This window comes from Leptopilina boulardi, unplaced genomic scaffold (genome assembly GCF_019393585.1).
Source record: "Leptopilina boulardi isolate dan_hultmark-lab unplaced genomic scaffold, ZJU_Lbou_2.1 LbouV2_210, whole genome shotgun sequence".
In the NCBI taxonomy this organism is placed as follows: Eukaryota; Metazoa; Arthropoda; class Insecta; order Hymenoptera; family Figitidae; genus Leptopilina; species Leptopilina boulardi.
In genome coordinates, this window is record NW_026137764.1 from 1430801 (window position 1) to 1449980 (window position 19180).

The following is a 19180-nucleotide window of genomic DNA, read 5'->3' on the forward strand; positions in this document are numbered from 1 at the left end:
ATATTTTAAATAGTTAAATTATAATTTGGAAAATAATTACATTTTTATTTTATGAACTAATTAACTAAAAAAAAAGGTAAATTTTTTCAAAATTCGATTCTATATAGCTTTTATCAATCAAATAAGGTTCAAAAATAAATTAAAGAAAAATTAAAAAAGAAAACAAATTCTAAAAAGCCGTTTATAAAAAAATAGCAATTTGAATTGCTTGTGTACAGAAATTTTGATATTTTATAGTATATATTTTTTTGTATTTTTAGAAGTTTATAAGTAGTCAGTTATTGCTTTCGTTATTTAATTACTTATCACTCACTGTAATTTTAACACTGCACAGTATCTCATTTTCACAGTATATTCTTTTGCTCATCCCTGTAGACACGTGCAAGTTGGTGTCGTTGGTGATTTTGCGATTCGATTCAATTTTGAAAATTTTTTAAATCATTTTTCAATAAAAGGTAAGTTATAGTGTTGCCATTAAAAAAAAAAAAAAAAAAAACAATCGTCGATATGACTTTTCACCCCAATAAGTGTGCGTTGTATGTATGTAAATTTGAGCGTGGAGCGTGTGAATTAAACAAAAGGATAGTCATCATCAGAGATTTTTATTTTCTGAAAATTGTTGACAAAAATTATCTTCAAAACATATATATTGAAAATTAAAATTATATCTTTTCCAACTAATTATTAATCGTATTTTCATTTTTATAGTTTATTTCTAAAATTACTATAAATTTTTATTTTCAATTTACAAAAACAATGAAATAAAAATAAAAAAATTTTGAAAATATTTTTCTAAACATTTTCAGAAGAAAAAAATTCTCTTGATTGCTATTCAATTGAGATATCATTATTAATATATACATCTCTATTCTTTCTTTTCAGTGAACTGAAGGCAATCAAAAAAGTGAAAACAAATATCGTGAATTCAAGTGAGATGTGAAAAAACAAAATATAAAGGAACGATTTTTGAAAATGGTTGTCCATTGTGATCGCTTCTTTTGTGTAAAAATATATAAAAAAAAATTTTTTTTTTTGGCTATTGTCAAACAATATGTCCTAGCGACGAGCTGAACTGAAAAAAAACAAATTGTGACCCTTACGAGAGCCACAAAGTCTGTTTATGTAATATGTATATATTTAAAAAAAATTATTAATATCGATTATAGGTACAATTAAAATCCGCGAAAATCAATTCGAATTATGTATATTGTATAGATAAATTCGAGTGTTAAAAAAATATTTGTATATAACTTGTGACGTCGTGCAAAGACTTTTAAAAAAACTAGCAACTTGTATGCATGTATTAATTGGGAGTTGAAGTAAGAAAAATATTTCGAAAAAAAATCTTCAATATAATCCATTGAAGACGTGTTAGTCGCAGTATGTGTAACTACTGTAAATAATATTGTGATAAACTAATTTCAATGCGTCGCATCGCGAGCTTATTGTTTTAGCCGAGTGTGGCTTTTAAGCTACGTACATCTTATCAACGAAATCACGTTTTTTCTTTCTTTTTTTCTACAATTAATAATAATTACATTCAATTTTATTACGTGCCTACTCTGAAAATTATTATTGTGTTAATTAGTGTAGAGCTTTTTTTTTTGCAATATTATAATTATAATTACTCTACTCTACAGAATGAAAAATATTGCCACTTAGTCAGAAAACTTCTCATAAAGAAAAAAAATCATTAAGGGCATGTGGTACATTACTATGAAACAATTGTTATATTATTTAAAATTTTAAACTAACTTTATAATTAAAACTTTTAAAAATACTATATTCTTTTATTTTTTAGTTTTCCAAATTTATTTCTTTAGGTGAATATATTAACAACAAAATAACCTAAAATATAAATTAGGTGACAAAAAGTAATTCGACAATTTCTTGAAAAAAATAAGAAATTTGATTAAAAAATGGTTGTTAAAAATTATTCTTAACTTTTCTTTTAAATTGTTTTTTTTGCTCGCTTCCGTAGATTAAATTTGAATTAAAAATTGTTGTTACATTCACACTAAATAATAAAGAATTTGTAACGTTTACATTAAATGCCACTTTCCCTTAATTAACTCTCTTTAAATCAAAATTTATTTAATTTATTGAAATTGTGTAACTTTTCTAAATTTCTGAATTGACTAAAGAATTTTTTTTTTTTTACTAATTTAAATTAGTTTATTTCTGTTTAAATAAATTAAAAATAACTTTTTGAGAAAGCAAAGTACGATCACAATTAAGTTTATTTAATCAAGTCAAATTTCAAATTTGCTATATCTAAATCACTAATCTTTTTTTTCAAGTTTTTTTTCAATAAAATCAATTGAATCATAAATCTTGTCATTTTATTTCCGAATTTAATTTTTAATATTTTTTATTTGTGAATTTAAGAAATAAATTAAATTGTTGATTTGTTATAATTAATTTTTTTTTACTACTATCTTGATATGTTTTGTTGTTTAATATAATTAAAAGTCATTAAAAATTGATCAGAAAACATCGACAAGACGTTTTTTTTCTTTTCTGTTTGCATGTACCTGCACATGACTATACTCTTACATATCCATACGAACCAAAAGCTTATTAAAAAAAAAAAGTAAGAAAGTTTGCGCATTACAAAAATTTTTCTTTTTCTGTATAGAAATTTTTAATACAAAATGTTGAATTAATTAATAATTTCATTGATACACTATTGTTGAAAAATTCGAGTAAAATGAAAATATAAAAATCCATATTTTCTTTTTTTTTAGTTAATATTAAATTTTTGTTTTAAAAAACTTTTATTTTCTCACATTTATTTGACCTAAATAATTTTTCTTTTTCTCAAAAAAAAACATGTTTATCTTTCGTGATAATTAATAATGACTGAGTGCAAATACTTGAGATTGCATTTTGTGAAAAAAGCGCTGGATGTTCATAATAGATTGCATATAATTATTAAAAGTGATTTATAAAAAAAACCATGTAAAAAATTCGATATTATTCACTTTATAGGAGGAAGAGACATTAAAAAACATGATTGATTGTATATCTTCTGGTATATATATAATTATATATATATTAAAAGAAACCATTTGACCCAGGAAAAAAATTCATTTCATGTATTTGCAACGAAAAAAAACGACAATTAGAACAATCCAAGTAACTAATTGCAAAAAATAGTGTCCATTCTAGCTTCTAAAGATATAATAATTTCTTATACTAAACGGACTGTCAGTGTGAATCATTAAGATTCAGAAAATAAATTTAAAAAAAGAAATATTGTCTGTAATGTGCTTACCGTAGAGAGTGACAAGAAAATAATAAGAAGCTTTTTTACTCACGTGAAATTCAAGTGTAAACGAAAGAAAACAGAATAGTGTATTATAATACTAAGATGATTTCTAAATGAACATTTTTCAAACATATACCTATACATATATAAATATATATAAAAGTCAGACGACAAATCTACTGAAAAATGAATATCACAAAAAAAAAAAACGTAACTCTGTAATAAGAAAAGATAAAAAATGGATAATCGAAACTATTGTAAATCACATTATTGAGTTTGTAATCTGCCAATTACTTGCGTCAATTTGATTTTCGAAATTAGAAAATTTAATATAAATAAATATTGCAAATATATATTGCATATATATTGAAATATATATTGCATCTATATTTGAATTTTTCTTCGAAATAATTGTATCAACTTTCGAAAATCAAATTGTCGTTACACTAACGCTTGAAAAAACATAAACTTGCATATCCAGTTTCTGAAATGATGCGTCGAGAAAAATTTCTAGAAAGAGGGAAATATGTCTTCGATTTCAATTTCTTTTTTAATTGTCTCTCTATATGCGTATATATTGTCAATAATGATAAGATTTTTTTTTCAAGTTCAAAAGGGAACATTTGAATCATATAAACAAAGCAAGAATAGAAATTAGTAAATAAATCACACCGACTAATTCTTTATTTTTAAGGAATGAAACGTTAGCGTTTCATCTACTACATCAGACACATCACATTATGTATGTAACATAAGCTATGAGAGGGTATATGTATATTATGAAGAGTGATAATGCATATTATTTGTAATCACAATAAGAATGTGCTGTGCTTTGTTCAATTTAACAAAATGGCATAGCAAGAGTTTCAATCGAAAACATATTTTTTTGCGATTAATTGAAATTTTACTTAAATTTTTGTTGGCTTTACAATATATATATATAACTTGAATCAACTAATCCGACACTTTTTTTTAAATTCTAATATTACTATTCTTTAAAAAAATTAATAAAAGAGATTATTTTAATCTCAATATTTTGTAATTTATGATAAATGAAATATTGTAGATATTTCATTACATTTAAGATAAATGATAATTTGCAAATTTACTTGTAGTTGAGTTCAAATTTACCCAATTTGAAGCAAAACGTCAATTTGAATGAGACAAAATTCAAAACTTGAAACAATTTGAATATTTATCAACTGTAAACAAAAATATTTAAATTTATTAATCAATTTAAAATGATACAATAAAATTGTTATCTAGTTTTATAAACCTAGAGAAATATTTTATTCGAACTGAACAATAATGTATGAATTAAATATAGAAATAAATTTTCGCTAGAGCTAAATAACTTTTTATTTGTTTAAAATAGAAATTTCATTTGGCACTCTAATACGATTTTATTTGGCATAAATAATATTTTTCATCTGAATCAAAGAAAATTTATTTCATACATATAAATATTTATTTAGCTCTGAGAAAAATTTAATTTTTCTCTTCGTATAATAATTGTATAAAATAAAATAGTAAAATTTAATAATATATAAAAAATCAAATTCCGAGCTTATTGAAAAAATAAATTCATGTAAATGTCAAATTACTTGATTCAAGTAATTTCAATTATCAGAAGCAAAAAAAAATTTGTTTTTTAATATTTAAGTTATTAATCTAAAATTATTCATGCAACTTAGGTAATGTTTTAAAACTTTATTATTTAAATTTAAATTCAGTCAATTTCAGATTCTAAACTCTCGTTTTTAGACAAAAAAAAAATATTTATTTCACGTTTATTTGATAAATAAAATTTATTTGAATGGAAATCAAAAATATATTTGTCTTAGAGTTTTATAAAATTTTATTTGTTTTAAATAATACATTTATTTAGCATAAATAAAATTTTATTTAGCGCAAATAATATTTTTATTTTAATCAAATAAATATTTATTTGGATCTGAGACAAATATATTTTTTCTCGGGGTATAATTTTCAAAAAAAATTGTTAAATGTAAATTTTTTTTTGATTTTTAAACTTGCATAAAACAACATGTGCCTCAAAGAGGGTTAATGAATTTTATTTTGATAAAACATGTAAGGTGTGTAATAAATTGAAAGAATCATTGATTTGAACCCTTGCAGTGCGATTTGTAAATAGGCATGCTCAATCTTAGATCACACATCTACATATATATAAGACAAGGTGGATCACATTTACATTATAATATATTAACGAACAAATTAATTAATATCTGACTTTGTACCTATATACTAATTAACTTTTAACAAAAAACTCATAACGATATCGACTTTATAGTAAACGATGTTGGAATACGGGGAAAAGAAATGAGATGAAATTTTAAGAGGAATGATTCAATGATTCACGATTTATTAGAGAATTTTGCAAGGAGTCCAAACTAGTATCAATAATATTGTGCGGAATTTTCCAAATGATATTCAATCAGTTTTTTTCATTTTCGTGACATTTCGAAAATTTACAAATCATTCAATTTAAATTTAAATTCCTCAATATAACTAAATCATAAACCTAAAATTCTATTTGGAAAAAATTTGTTGCAATTTTAAAATTGAATTTTAATTTGTTTTAAAACTAATATTCATTTAGTTTTTATTAAAATTTCGATTCTTTTGAATCGCACTTTGGAAAAGAAAAACAAATATTTGCGGATATAAATAATTCTCAACAAAACAGACTAAAAGTCAATCCGAAATTTTTGGTACTTCTAATATCTGGACAAAAAAAAAACGTACATTGTCTGATGGGCATTTTTTGTCAAATTTAGTTAAACTTTTTTAGGTTTAAATTGTAAAGCAAGTGTGTGTGTAAAGAGAGAGAAAGAGAAAACGAGAGAATGTTATGTTTTTGAAAAGGATATAGAAAAGAAATTGTATGCAAGAGAGAAAAAACAATGCCAAAATCATTATGTATCAAATCGATTACTGACTTCCTTATAGAGCAAGTTCAGCTTAGTAATAGGTACGACTTTGTAACTTGCACCGAATTTTCAAATTTACTTGTGTATCAATATTAAAAAAAAAATTAAATTTTTCCTTTATTTCTTTTATTAGAATAATTTTATAAGAAAAAAAAATTGGGAAATCATTATATAAATTGTCAATACAAAAAAAATAGTCTGACATATATTTATATATATTTTTGAAATTGATACACAAGTTGATGAAATATAGAAATCCCCGCTTGAGTATTAAAAAAAAGCGAGTATTCATGTACTTGCGTACATTAGTCGATACATCAAAAACAGGCTTCGTTAATTTTTTATTTGTCAATGGTTATAGGCCAGTTTTTTTCTCGAAAATGCGCGAGAGAGTAAGCAATATGTTTCAGAGAGAAATTGTCAGAAAGAAAAAGGGAGAGAAACAGAGAGATTGAATTATTTCTGAAAAATGTCATTTTGGAGCGAAAGAAAAGAAAACAAATTATAAGCGCAGTATGATATGAAAATAAACACGAAATAGGCTGACGAGAATCCAATGGAATAATAATAATTATTATTATATGTGGATGAAAGCTTTTGGCTGAAAATAGGGAAATTTTTTTTTTGTTTTAAAAAAAGAAAAATAAACACAACTTGTACATAAATTGCGTGCTAACGGATTGCGTCGCACATCAGTCAAAAGCAATTTTTCCAAATACATATAGGATTCGCGACAGCGTTTTACGTGTAACGATTAATATAAAGCGTTAGTGACTGTATCCAGTATAATACAGGAAAATACCCCCAATGCCAGACATGGCGTGTGACAATAAAGTGATTCAATGATATTTCCTTTTTTTTATCCTTTGAAATTAATCCTTAAATATATGAGGCATTTCATATGAGAATACGGGGTCATGTCTCGGATTTTTCTTAAAATTCGGTAAATTGTAGTGATAGTGGTGCTAAATAAGTGTACAAATTTTGAATTTGAAATTTTTAATATTTTTATTTATTTTATATTTGGCTCAAAATTTCTGAAGTGGGCCACTAATTTTTCGATGGCGAGATTTTTATAAGTCATATCAATAATTTTATAGTATTTTCGAATCAAAATAAGATCCTAAAGTTATATTGCAAAATTTTAATTTTTTTAAGAGTTATTGTTTAAACAATTTTTAAGCAGCCAATTAGTAAAAAAAGCTTTTCTACGGTTCCATTTGATGGATTTTGATGAAATTTGGTATGAGTAATGTACAATAACCATGCTTTCAAATAAAAAAAATTTGATTCATTTTGTTCATAATTTGTTGAAAATAGCAACAATTATTATAAACAAATGAAAATTTAATAACCTTCTGCGCCTAATTTCGTATTTTTTCTTGTCAATTATGATTCCCTATTTTATCACGAGTATTTAAAAAAAAAGTCAGTATATTGCATTAGGTCAAAAGTTATTAATATATTTGTGATCGCGGTCCGAGAACTAAGTGGAACGCCGCGCCGGACGAATACGCTGAAACACGTTAGAACACGAACGCGCTCATATTAAATTAAATAAATATTCATATTTATTTGTAATTTCCCTTACTATTAAAAAATTATATCTGCATAATATTTAATAATTTTTCTATTTGTACAGAATATTTTGTATACGTAAGTATTTTAAATGCCAATTCGTTTACGAGTATTTTAAAGTTTATTGTTTATGAAAATTATAACCTTATATCACAAATATTTTTCACACTCTGCTTCTATTTCTCATGAAAAATAAAAATTTTGCAAGATAACTTTAGGATCTTATTTTGATTCGAAAATACTATGAAATTATTGATATGACTTATAAAAATCTCGCCATCGAAAAATTAGTGGCCCACTTCAGAAATTTTGAGCCATTTATATTTGTATAGAATTAAAAAAATCAATCGAAGATCAGAAAAAATATCATTAAGCAGGAGTGTATAAATTTAATAGTAAAGTTCGTTTTTTAATTTTGTGGTTTTGTATGGTCTAAAACAATCCTTATATTATGTGAGAGAAATTTCGGTGCGTAAAGTAAATTTCAATGTGTAAAGTAATATTTCAGTGCGTAAAGTAAATTTCAGTGCGTAAAGTGAATCACTTTATACACCGTTTGAAAAAGAGCTTCTTTACACACAATTTTCGGTGTGTAAAATTTAACTTTAGAGGTTAGTGTTGCAAAAAAATAATTTTTTTCTAAAAGTTTAAGGTCTTCTGCGTAAAAAACATTTACAACATTTTTCTCTATTTTTACTAGGAAAAAAGTTATAAGTAAATTAAAAAAATATTGCTGAAATTTGTTATTGTAAATATCTCGAAAAATATAAAAAATTTCAAATTCAAAATTTGTACACTTATTTAGCACCACTTTTACTACAATTTACCGAATTTTGAGAAAAATCCGAGACATGACCCCGTATTCTCATATGAAATGCCTCATATATATATACAATAACGATGTTTTTCTTTTTATTTTTAAATAATTTTATTTTAATTTTAAATAGGAAAGAGTGGGGAGTTTTGCACCGGGTTTTATTTTTCGATCAAAACTATATTATATAAATTTTTTTTGTTGAGTATTCTGTTATATATAGAACTTTTAGTACACGTACAAACACAACTTTTGGCATGATTGATCAAGTGAAATTCAAAACGGAAATATAAATTTTGCTTGTTTTTCGAAAATACTGGTTTTATGACTTTTCAAAAAACGTGGGGAATTGTCCTCCATCGTTGAAAATTGAAGAAAAAAATTTGATCGTGACAACGTCTTTTTTAATTAATTAAAATATATTTTAAAAAATTTTTATTTAGTATTTATTTTGTACTTAAACACACTAAAAAAGAAATTTATTTGATTACCTCGAAGTAAGATGTTGTCACGTCAAAAAATACAACTAAAATTTTTGTAATAAAATTTTTCCAATAAATTCAAATATTTACCTTGATAACGAATTTTCAACTTCAAGGAGATTCTTTCTAACTAAATAGCCCTCGGAGATCCCTACTTTCAAGTTAAATTTTCATTCAGAAAATGTGAATAATAACCGTAAAAATAGACCGAGTTCTAAAAAGTCTGAATATGAAGAATTCTGTGTCCTTCAAGATTCTCTTTTTTACTTTTGCCCATATTTTTGAAGTACGTGACACCACAAGCCATCGAGGATAGAATCTGCAAAAAGAAAAATTAAAATACTGTCAGCGCTGTACTAACATGTAGTTAAATCTTTAACCGGTCGGTAATATAGAAATCTATTAAAAATTTCATTTCCAAATTTGACAAAAATAAGTGTGGCATCGAGACTAAACATAAAGTAATCAAATAACACACAAAAATCTTCAAAATATGTCTTATTGTTTTCAAGAACTCGGCGTCGATATGAATGCTAATTTTTCTGACTGACTCCCTAAACCTCGGACTAAGACTACTTTAAAAGATAATAATTGTTTGTAGTGCCGCAAAATCAATCAAAGAAACAGAATGATTATTATAAGTAAATTTTTTATATTAACATTTGACTTAATTCTTATTTGGCCTAATTTTTATTAAATCTAAGTTTTGGCCTATAAAATTTTTTTAAACTTTATTCATATTTGACCTAATATTTATTTGATCTAATTTCTTAATTTGGTTTAATTTTATGAAATTTTATGCAATTTGATTTACTTTTATGTAATATGAAAATGTAAGATGTAAATCGGAAGTTCGTCCGAAACCGAAAGTTGAGGACTTTGAATAAATAATAATAATATTTGATCTAATTGTTATGTAACCTAATTCTTAATTTGGCATAATTATTATCTGTTATTGAAATTATATAAATTAAATGAAAAAAATAAATTAGGTCACATAAGAATTAGGTTAAATAAAGATTAAGTTACATTAGAATTAGATGGCAAATTTTGTCTTTTCTTAATATATTCAAAAAAAATTTAAAGTTTTAGAGTAAACTTCTACTTTTATCGACTTCTTTAATTCGGAAACTATCAAAATTCCCCAACGGCAGATTTCCCCAAGCGGCGTTTGACCCAATATGCTATAGTTAGTGTTATTCTCGATGGTGGATGAGAAATCTGTAAAAATGATAAAAGTGAAGGTCTGAGAAGCCCGCGAGATGTCTATAGTATCACAGTTTGTGTATTATTACAAATAGACATTGGCGTGGAGATTTAGGGAATGCAGAAAATAAAGTGAAATAGTTTTCTTCGCGGATATAGTGAACGTGATGTTTTTATAAATAAGTAAATTGCTTATTTGATTAATTAATGAATTAATATTATGAATTAATTAATGAATTAATATTATGAATTAATTAATTAATATTATAAATTGATGGAATAATTAATTAATTAACATTATTGATATTATCAATTGATTGATTGATTAATTAATTAATTAATTAATATTATTAATTAATTAATTAATTAACAGTGACTGGAAGAAATAACGAGTAGTAAAATTATGGATACCAATTTTGAGGTTAGTTTAAATTTTATTTTCAATGAAAATAATAATAATTTTGCGATTGCATAAAAAATGATTTTTTTCAGCGATCTCATGTAATGAATTTTCATCTAATTACATCAATTTAAACGCATGTAAAATTCACTGCGAAAGTCTACTCAACTGTAAATTGGTTTTCATTAAGAAAATATTTTCACAACAAACATAGAATAAGTTATCAATGATTAGACACCTTCTAAATAATATTGGCATTTTTCATTTTCAAAAATTAAATTTTTATTCCATTCTTCAAGTAGGCTAATTAAAAAAATTCTATTCCTAGCCTAATAGACGCAAGAGTTAGTATTGTTATTATGAACATATGCCTAATTATTGTTCGATTTAGTAAACAATAATTTTTCGATTGGATAAAATATGATTTTTTTCAGCGATCTCATGTAATGAATTTTCATCTAATTAGATCAGTTTGATAACGCATGTAAAATTCACTGTAAAAGGTTTTCTCAACTGTAAATTGGTTTTCATTAAGAAAATATTTTCTCAACAAACATAGAATAAGTTAACAATGATTAGACACCTTCTAAATCATATTGGCATTTTTTATTTTTAGAAATAAAATTTTTATACCATTCTCCAAGTATGCTAATTGAAAAAATTCTATTCCTAGCCTAATAGACGCAAGAGTTATTATTGTTATTGTGAACATGGGCCTAATTATTGTTTGATTTAGTAAACAATAATTTTTCGACTGGATAAAAAATGATTTTTTTCAGCGATCTCAAGTAATGAATTTTCATCTAATTAGATGAGTTTGATAACGCATGTAAAATTCACTGTAAAAGGTTTTCTCAACTGTAAATTGGTTTTCATTAAGAAAATATTTTTAGAACAAACATAGAATAGGTTAATAATAATTTGTACACCATCCAAATCATATTGGCATTTTTAATTTTTGGAAATAAAATTTTTATTCTATTCTTCAATTATGCTAATTAAAAAATTCTATTCCTAGCATAATAGACAACCAAGTGATTATTATTATCGTGAACATGGGCCTAATTGTGGTTCGATTCAGTAAACAATCTCTTTTCAATTGAATATAAAATTATTCTCTTTCAGCGATCTCAGGTAATGAATTTTCATCTAATTAGATCAGTTTAAACGCATGTAAAATTCACTGCGAAGGTTTACTCAACTGTAAATTGGATTTCATTAAGAAAATATTTTTACAACAAACATGGAATAAGTTAACAATGATTAGACACCTTCTAAATCATATTGGCATTTTTCATCTTTGAAAATAAAATTTTTATTCTATTTTCCAACTATGCTAATTAAAAGAATTCTATTCCTAGCATAATAGACGCCAGAGTTATTATTGTTATTGTGAACATGGGCCTAATCTTGGTCTCAATTTAGAATTTTTAAAAATGAAAATTGTGGATTCTGTGACATAATAAATTTGAAAACCGTCTATTCCACCTCATGGAAATTATTACCTTTTTCTCTCCACCCTATACTAAAATCAAACAAAACAGCTATTTTGAAAATGATTATTTAATATTGAACGAAATCTGTTATGTAGATGATGAGATGGAGGAATAAAAATATACATTAAGATAAACAATTTATTAAAAAGATTTCATATTGTTATCAATAATCAAGTAACACATGTTATTTGTTTTTTTAAGGCAGCAAAGCAGTCTTAAATTGAGGGGCTGATAATAAAAGTGGTTTAAAATAATGTAACCGAACAAATAATCGTACGGTGACAAATAATAAATAAATATAACGAAATTACAATCCAGAGAATAAATATAAAATTTTAGCGACTAATAATATGATCAAATATAAAATGATAAAAATGAAATCTACTGGTCAATTTAATAAGCTTTATATATAGATATTCAAATTATTGGGCTGCAGTCCCGTACATTAAACAAAAAAAATCAAAAAGAAAATAGAAATACATATATGTAAAACGATTGTAAAAAATATAAATAAATAAATAAATTCACACACACACACAAATATATATATAAGAATATAACGTTCAATATTAAACGTGTCAATAGGAAGATGTAAATAATAAAAATGAATTCGTCAAATAAAAAGAAGAGCAGAAAAATAAATATACTTATCGGACAGCGGTATGAAACAAAACACACAATATAGGGCTTCTGGCACGCAGGAATTCAAATTAGGCACTCCAAAATTAAATCTTTTTCAGTTATCCACGAACGAATTTCCATCCCTTCTTTACGTGATTGTTCGGGTGATGATCCCTGGTGGATTCAGTTATATAAAAATGTTCCCACAAGAAACATGCCCGTGTGTTTGAGATCTGCCCACTATTTCGCCACACTATCCGTATAGCACAATAAAAAAAACAATATAATGAATATAACTGATACGATAAAATTACTTTTAAAATGTCTACTTATTTAAAACTCTCACCTATCAGTGTCCGCGGCTGGCACTTGAGAATGCGGCGAGATCCCGCTGTCCGATTCGAGATATGATGACGAAGTGAAGCCACCAAATCATCATTTCCAGAATCGTGAGCGGTTTTCCCGGTAATTCCCCCCACCTCTACATATTACCAAGAAATCACAGACACCGATAGGCCAATTAATTTTATTTTCTAAATTTCTCCCGCGTTCCACCCGAAATCACCACCCGGCAACCCGACATACACACTTGCTTAACATTAAGTCATAATCATTGCTTCAATAACAATGGGAGCAAGAGTTGAATAAGTGACTTGGGAGCAAAAACGGGTTAAAATGATTTGTGTACTTTATTGATAAATTCATTATATTATCGATCAAAAAATATTAACAATAGTAAAAAGGGCTTATTTTATTATGATTACTATTTTTTAATCGATAATATAATGAATTTATCAATAAATTACACGAATCACTTTAACCCGTCCGTTTTTGCAATGCCATCACTGCCTGCGACAACAATTGCAGAAAGAGTCATTGTACATCATTCTGGTAAAAATATTGAATTTCCTCAATAGAAATGTAAAAAAACATATTTTTAGAAATTAAAATTTTTATATAATTGGAAAGAAAACATTTATGTCAAATTTAACAATAACATCAGAAACATTGCCAAAATTTAATTATTTTCCAGCTACGATGATGTCAACTAAAATACCTGCAGTTGTTAGAAGGGACATTGAACCAAGGCTTGTAAGATTAGTTATTACAAATTTATTACTAGTAAAAAAAACTTTTATCAGTTAGAAGTCATGAGATTGAAGGAATATATTTTTTCAGCTACATCAACAATACAGACGGATAAACCAAAGCCACAATTGAGAATTTTAGATGCCAAAAGAATTGGTAAGAATAAAATTTAATATTATAGGAGACAGTAGGATAGCACCTCAATTTCAAGGTTTCTGTTCAATAAATTCAATGTATGGACACGGCCCAGATAGCACCGTCATTTGATGGTACTAGATTGGAAGTTATCCGCGTAAAGTTTAATATGGTCACACAGTTAATTTCCAGCAAATTTTCTTTTTGTGAAAAAACAATTGCATCAATCTAGTGATAAATTCCATTACATGACAAATTGTATCAATCATTCAAAAATGGGACGATTCCATGTATAATGGGAATTATAAATTACTATAACTTTCAGTAACATGGTTCGATAAACAGAAAGTGATGTTGAGTGGCCTACCCCATTGCCCATTACATTATTTTATCGAGAATCTTTATAATCAGAACCATTTACTAATTTACATATTTCTGCAGTGATAGTGAAGATGGTAAAGTCTCAAAAAGACAAGAAATAATGAAGACAGGAAATAACATCCATTGCAACATCTGCGGAGAAAGTTACGCAAAGCAAGAGAATCACCAAATATTTTAAATTTAAATAATTCTTACCTAGAAATAGTCAACACCATGACAGTATTTTTAATCGTAAGCTATCTTTAAAATTTTTACATTGCAAACAATCATTCTAATTCTTGTTGGATATCTTTGGAAAGTATTTTATTTTTTTCGACATCGCTTTTCAATTGTGACAGATCTTGACCCGTGTCTGTTGAAACCAAGAAATTCTGCTCCTATATTTCCACTTTGAGTAATTTGATGACTGATTTCGCACAATTCCGTTTTTTTTCAAATTTTTAAGAACTATTTTATTCGAGTTTGGTCCAATCTCCTGTTTTATCACTCGGTGTTTTCGAATTTTAAATTTCTCTTTACCAAAATCTGCTGTCGATTGAAGAAAGAAGAGTTAATTTGAATTTATTCAATTGAAAAACTTTATATATATCAACTTTTCAAAGAAACCAAAATAAATGTGGGGTTATGTTCATATTTGATAGAAAAAAATTGTTGAATTTTGTATTTAGATTTTAGAGTCTTCTTATTTTTGCTTGTATTTAGTTTTGTCAAAATCTCCCACTCTTAACTTTCTTGTATACCTGAAGGGAAGCAAATGGTTTTCACCAAAACCCTAAGTGAGTAGTACGAGCTGAGCTCTCTGACGAGAACCTTGAAATTGAAAGACTCAGCCTCTTCGCGCTCTTTTATGTAAACTTTTTGACATTTCACTCATTTATTGAATTTATAATAAATCTATAATTAAACAGTGATTTATTGTGTCCAAGTTCAATTCTACCTGATATTTTTAACAAAAATATTTAAAAATTAAGTGCCATTAGAATCTTTTTCATAAATTGAAAGATATCCCCTATGTCCTTCTTTTAATAAATTTTTGTTTAATCAATCTCCTAAAAATAATACAAATATAATTTAGTCCTATATTTTGACTTAGCTATCCTAAAAAAATGTGACATACGCTCAAGAAACAGATATCAAAACAGCATTTTGTTTTAATATTTGTAATAAGAAGTGAAACCGATTCATGCTACTTATAGATTAAGAAATAGAAGAAATATTAAATATTTTATCATTGATTCTGAATTTTCAATTACAAGTATACAGGAAATGCGTTGTACTGACAGACACTCAAATATAGTAGGAAATAGTTTCATAAACATGTGCATGCGTACGAACACATTACATCGATTTCCTTTATACCTACATACTTTTAAAATACATTTTCCATTATACTTGTAATACTATTTACAACAAAGGAAAAAATTGTATTGTGTTTAAACATTTACAAAGAACGAAGTATTCAATTTTCATATCCAGATATCAAACTTTCAGTATTCCCAAATGTCTAGAAACTACTATAAAATTTATCTCAATTATTGAGAGTTTTACATAAATTCTTATTTTATTAGAAATAACAAAATGCGTTCAAGTATTTTTTAATTACACTTTAAATAAAACTTTAAAAATAACATTAGGCGCTATTGTTTTACAAAATAAGAATCCCTTTTATTTTTCTTTTATATATTTTTTTAAATAAATTCCTCATTTTGTTTAAATGACAATTACATTTGTAACGAAAATATTAATGTACTCGATGTAATATAAATATTATGTAAAGACATAAACATGGAAATAATGGAGGATCTGAACTGTTATTTATTTTTCTCCATTCTATAAATAAGCCCTGTAACTGAATTGGTTGATAGGCGTGGTTTAGTTTTATACACAGTGTCCAAGTACTGCTAAATTGAAAGCAGGAAGAAAATTTTTAAATTATTGTCATTCTAAAAGTGTAACTAGTAATTGCATTTTATGAAGGCAATGTCTCCACACATCTACATTAACTAAAAAAATTGAATCACATGTTGTTTGTTTATTAGTAACAATCTGAAATCTTTCTTTTTAATAAATTGGTTATCTTATAATGTGTATTCTTATTCTTTCATTTCATCACCTTCATAACAGATTTTGTTCAACATTAAATAAACATTTTCAAAATAGTATAAAACTATTCAATATAGTATATTTTTTAATTCAGTAAAGTGGGATGAAAATAATAATTTTTAACTTTTCTATGTTACAGGATCCACAATTTTCATTTTTTTAAATTCTAAATTGAGAACATGATCCCGTTTAGTTCTTATATGATTCAAACCCATTGTGAAAAATTGTTTCAATGTAGTTAATAAGAGAACGTTAATACGTGAACAACGAAAGTATTGCAAGTAACTTTTTTACACCACCTGGTGGTTAAAATTTGTTGTAAATATAGAAACGTAGGCATTTTCTCCCTCAAAAGGACTATTGAAATTGCTTCTCCCACTTCCCAGTAGAATACCTATGAAGTTCCTGTTTGAAAAAGAAACTTCCTGCAGCTTCGAAGTTGAAATTTTCTATGCTCTCTTATTGTGGGCAAAATAATGTTAGAATTTAATGCTACTATAGTTGCAGACAACTTTGCTCCAGCAAAAAGATTATCGAAATCGATTTTCCTACTTACCAAAAGGAAACTTGTGCTTTCAACTTCGTTGAAAAAAAATTTCCTGCAGAGTTGACGTTGAAATTTTCTATGTTCTCTTATTGTGAGCATAAATAAAGTAACAATTTACTGTTAATATGGTATCGTATGACATTGCTCCCTCAAAAAGACTTTTTTTTTTTTTTTTTTTTTGCTTAGGGAATTTTGGGAAAATCTGTATACAGATACCTCGGCTTCCGCATGCCAAGGTTATGTGGGGTTGGTAAAAAAAAAAGGAGAACACTAAACAAAATAAGCTGGCGAACTACTACCAGCCCCGACCCACTAAAAAACCCGTCAACCCTTCTTGGGAGCCCTTTTATCCACCCTCGGTACTGTCGTGAAGACTTTTGCCTTCGAGGGTGGCGCTCCAACTCTGTCGCATAAGCGACTTCGTCCAGTCCTGTGGACATCCTGCGTTATCAATTTTTAAAAATAAACCGAAAATCTCTGTCAAGCGAAATCAACAGCACACCATAAAAGAAAACAATAAAAAGACAATAAATAAAAGAAAAGTAAAATAAACACAGTCAAATATAAAATTGTAAAAAGACAGATGAACACACAAAATATAACATAAAACTGTAAAAAGACTAAAATAAATGAATCCTACTCACCAGTAAAAAAATTGTCAAGTTCCTGGTTAAAAAAAAAAATTTCCTGCAGTTCACAGTTAAGTAAACTTTTGCAGTGAATTTTACATGCTTTTAAATTGATGTAATTAGATGAAAATTCATTACATGAGATCGCTGAAAAAAATAATTTTTTATGCTATCGCAAAATTATTGTTTACAAAATCGAACAATACCCAATCAAAAATTTACTAATGGCGCAGTACTGACAAGTGTTGGCGCAGTACTGGCACCCAGTATTGGCACCAGAGTTGGCGTAACTTTGGGATGATAACATTTTACCAGTATTAGCTGCCAGAGTTGGCACCAGTACTGGTAACCACTACTGGTTCAGTACAGGCTGAGTACTGGTAGTTTTGTAATTTATTGTATACGAAAAGAAACCTTTAACTGTAACAGAGATAAGTTTCACTGCAATAGTGAAATCTCTGCTCAAATACTTTTTTCGAGACTTTTTTTTTTTAGGAAAAAGTGTGTGAAATTTTTAGTAACCCAACACAAATTAAATATTAATTAAATTAGTCAACTAACTAATTAATATTTTATTATATATAAAATCGAAAACACCAAGAGTTTTTATTTTTTAGTAAGTATAATATATATTGCAAATTATTACTTGAAAAAATCAAAAAGTAAATATAAAAATATGTTTATTATAAAACCAAAATTTTTATAATATATAAAAACAGTTCAGTAAAAATAAAAATTTTTATAATTTTGGTTTATTACATATCTGAAAACAATAAAAAAAACTTGCAAAATGTTTTGGAATTAGTCACAGAAAACTTTATGTTTAAATAATTTTACCCACAAAAAAGCAAAATACAATACCTTTTAATTTTTAAAAATAAAATCAAAGTGAAAAAATTTTTATAAACAAAATATTTAAACAAAAAGATTCATCAGGTTCACTCTAGAACTTTTTGTAAACTAGTATTAACCCAATCAAAAATTTACTAATGGCGCAGTACTGGCACCCAGTATTGGCGCCAGAGTTGGCGTAACTTTGGGATGATAACATTTTACCAGTATTGGCTACAGTATTGGTAACCACTACTGGTTCAGTACTGGCCGAGTACTGGCAGTTTTGTAATTTATTGTATACGAAAAGAAAGCTCTAACTGTAACAGAGATAAGTTTCACTCCAGGTAATACTTTTTTGGTATACTTAGGAAATAGTATCTGAAATTTTTAGTAACCCAACACAAATTAAATATTAATTAAGTTAGTAAACTAACTAATTAATATTTTATTATATAAAATCGAAAACACAAAGAATTTTCATTCCTCCTTATAATATATATTGCAAATTATTATTTTAAAAAATCAAAAAATAAATATAAAAATATGTTTATTATAAAACCAAAGTTTTTATAATATATAAAAACAGTTCAGTAAAAATAAAAATGTTTATAAAATAATTATAATGTATATAATTATACAA

General features: G+C 26.0%; 1 protein-coding gene and 2 long non-coding RNA genes across 13 annotated transcripts in view; 1 reads left to right on the top strand and 2 right to left on the bottom strand.

Moving 5' to 3' along the window:
- LOC127278648 (regulating synaptic membrane exocytosis protein 2) overlaps window positions 1-1739 on the top strand; it is a 133437-nt gene extending 131698 nt beyond the window's left edge. For 8 of the 11 annotated variants that reach the window (XR_007842524.1, XR_007842527.1, XR_007842522.1 and 5 more), the window contains one exon: window positions 883-1739. Coding sequence is in view for 1 of the 11 variants with exons in the window: in XM_051300448.1 (XP_051156405.1) it covers window positions 883-885 (3 nt within the window). In the remaining 10 variants the exon portion in view is untranslated. The remainder of the gene's footprint in view (window positions 1-882) is intronic. The other 3 variants (XR_007842523.1, XR_007842525.1, XM_051300448.1) reach the window with 2 other exon arrangements.
- LOC127278665 (uncharacterized) overlaps window positions 1-19180 on the bottom strand; it is a 91431-nt gene that overhangs the window by 20461 nt on the left and 51790 nt on the right. The window contains exon 6 of the long non-coding RNA XR_007842531.1: window positions 9190-9418. This is a non-coding gene — a long non-coding RNA (uncharacterized LOC127278665). The remainder of the gene's footprint in view (window positions 1-9189; window positions 9419-19180) is intronic.
- Window positions 12326-13315, bottom strand: LOC127278664 (uncharacterized). Its single transcript, XR_007842530.1, has 2 exons — window positions 13169-13315; window positions 12326-13075 (listed from the first exon to the last, which is right to left on the bottom strand). It is a non-coding gene; the product is annotated as an uncharacterized LOC127278664 (long non-coding RNA).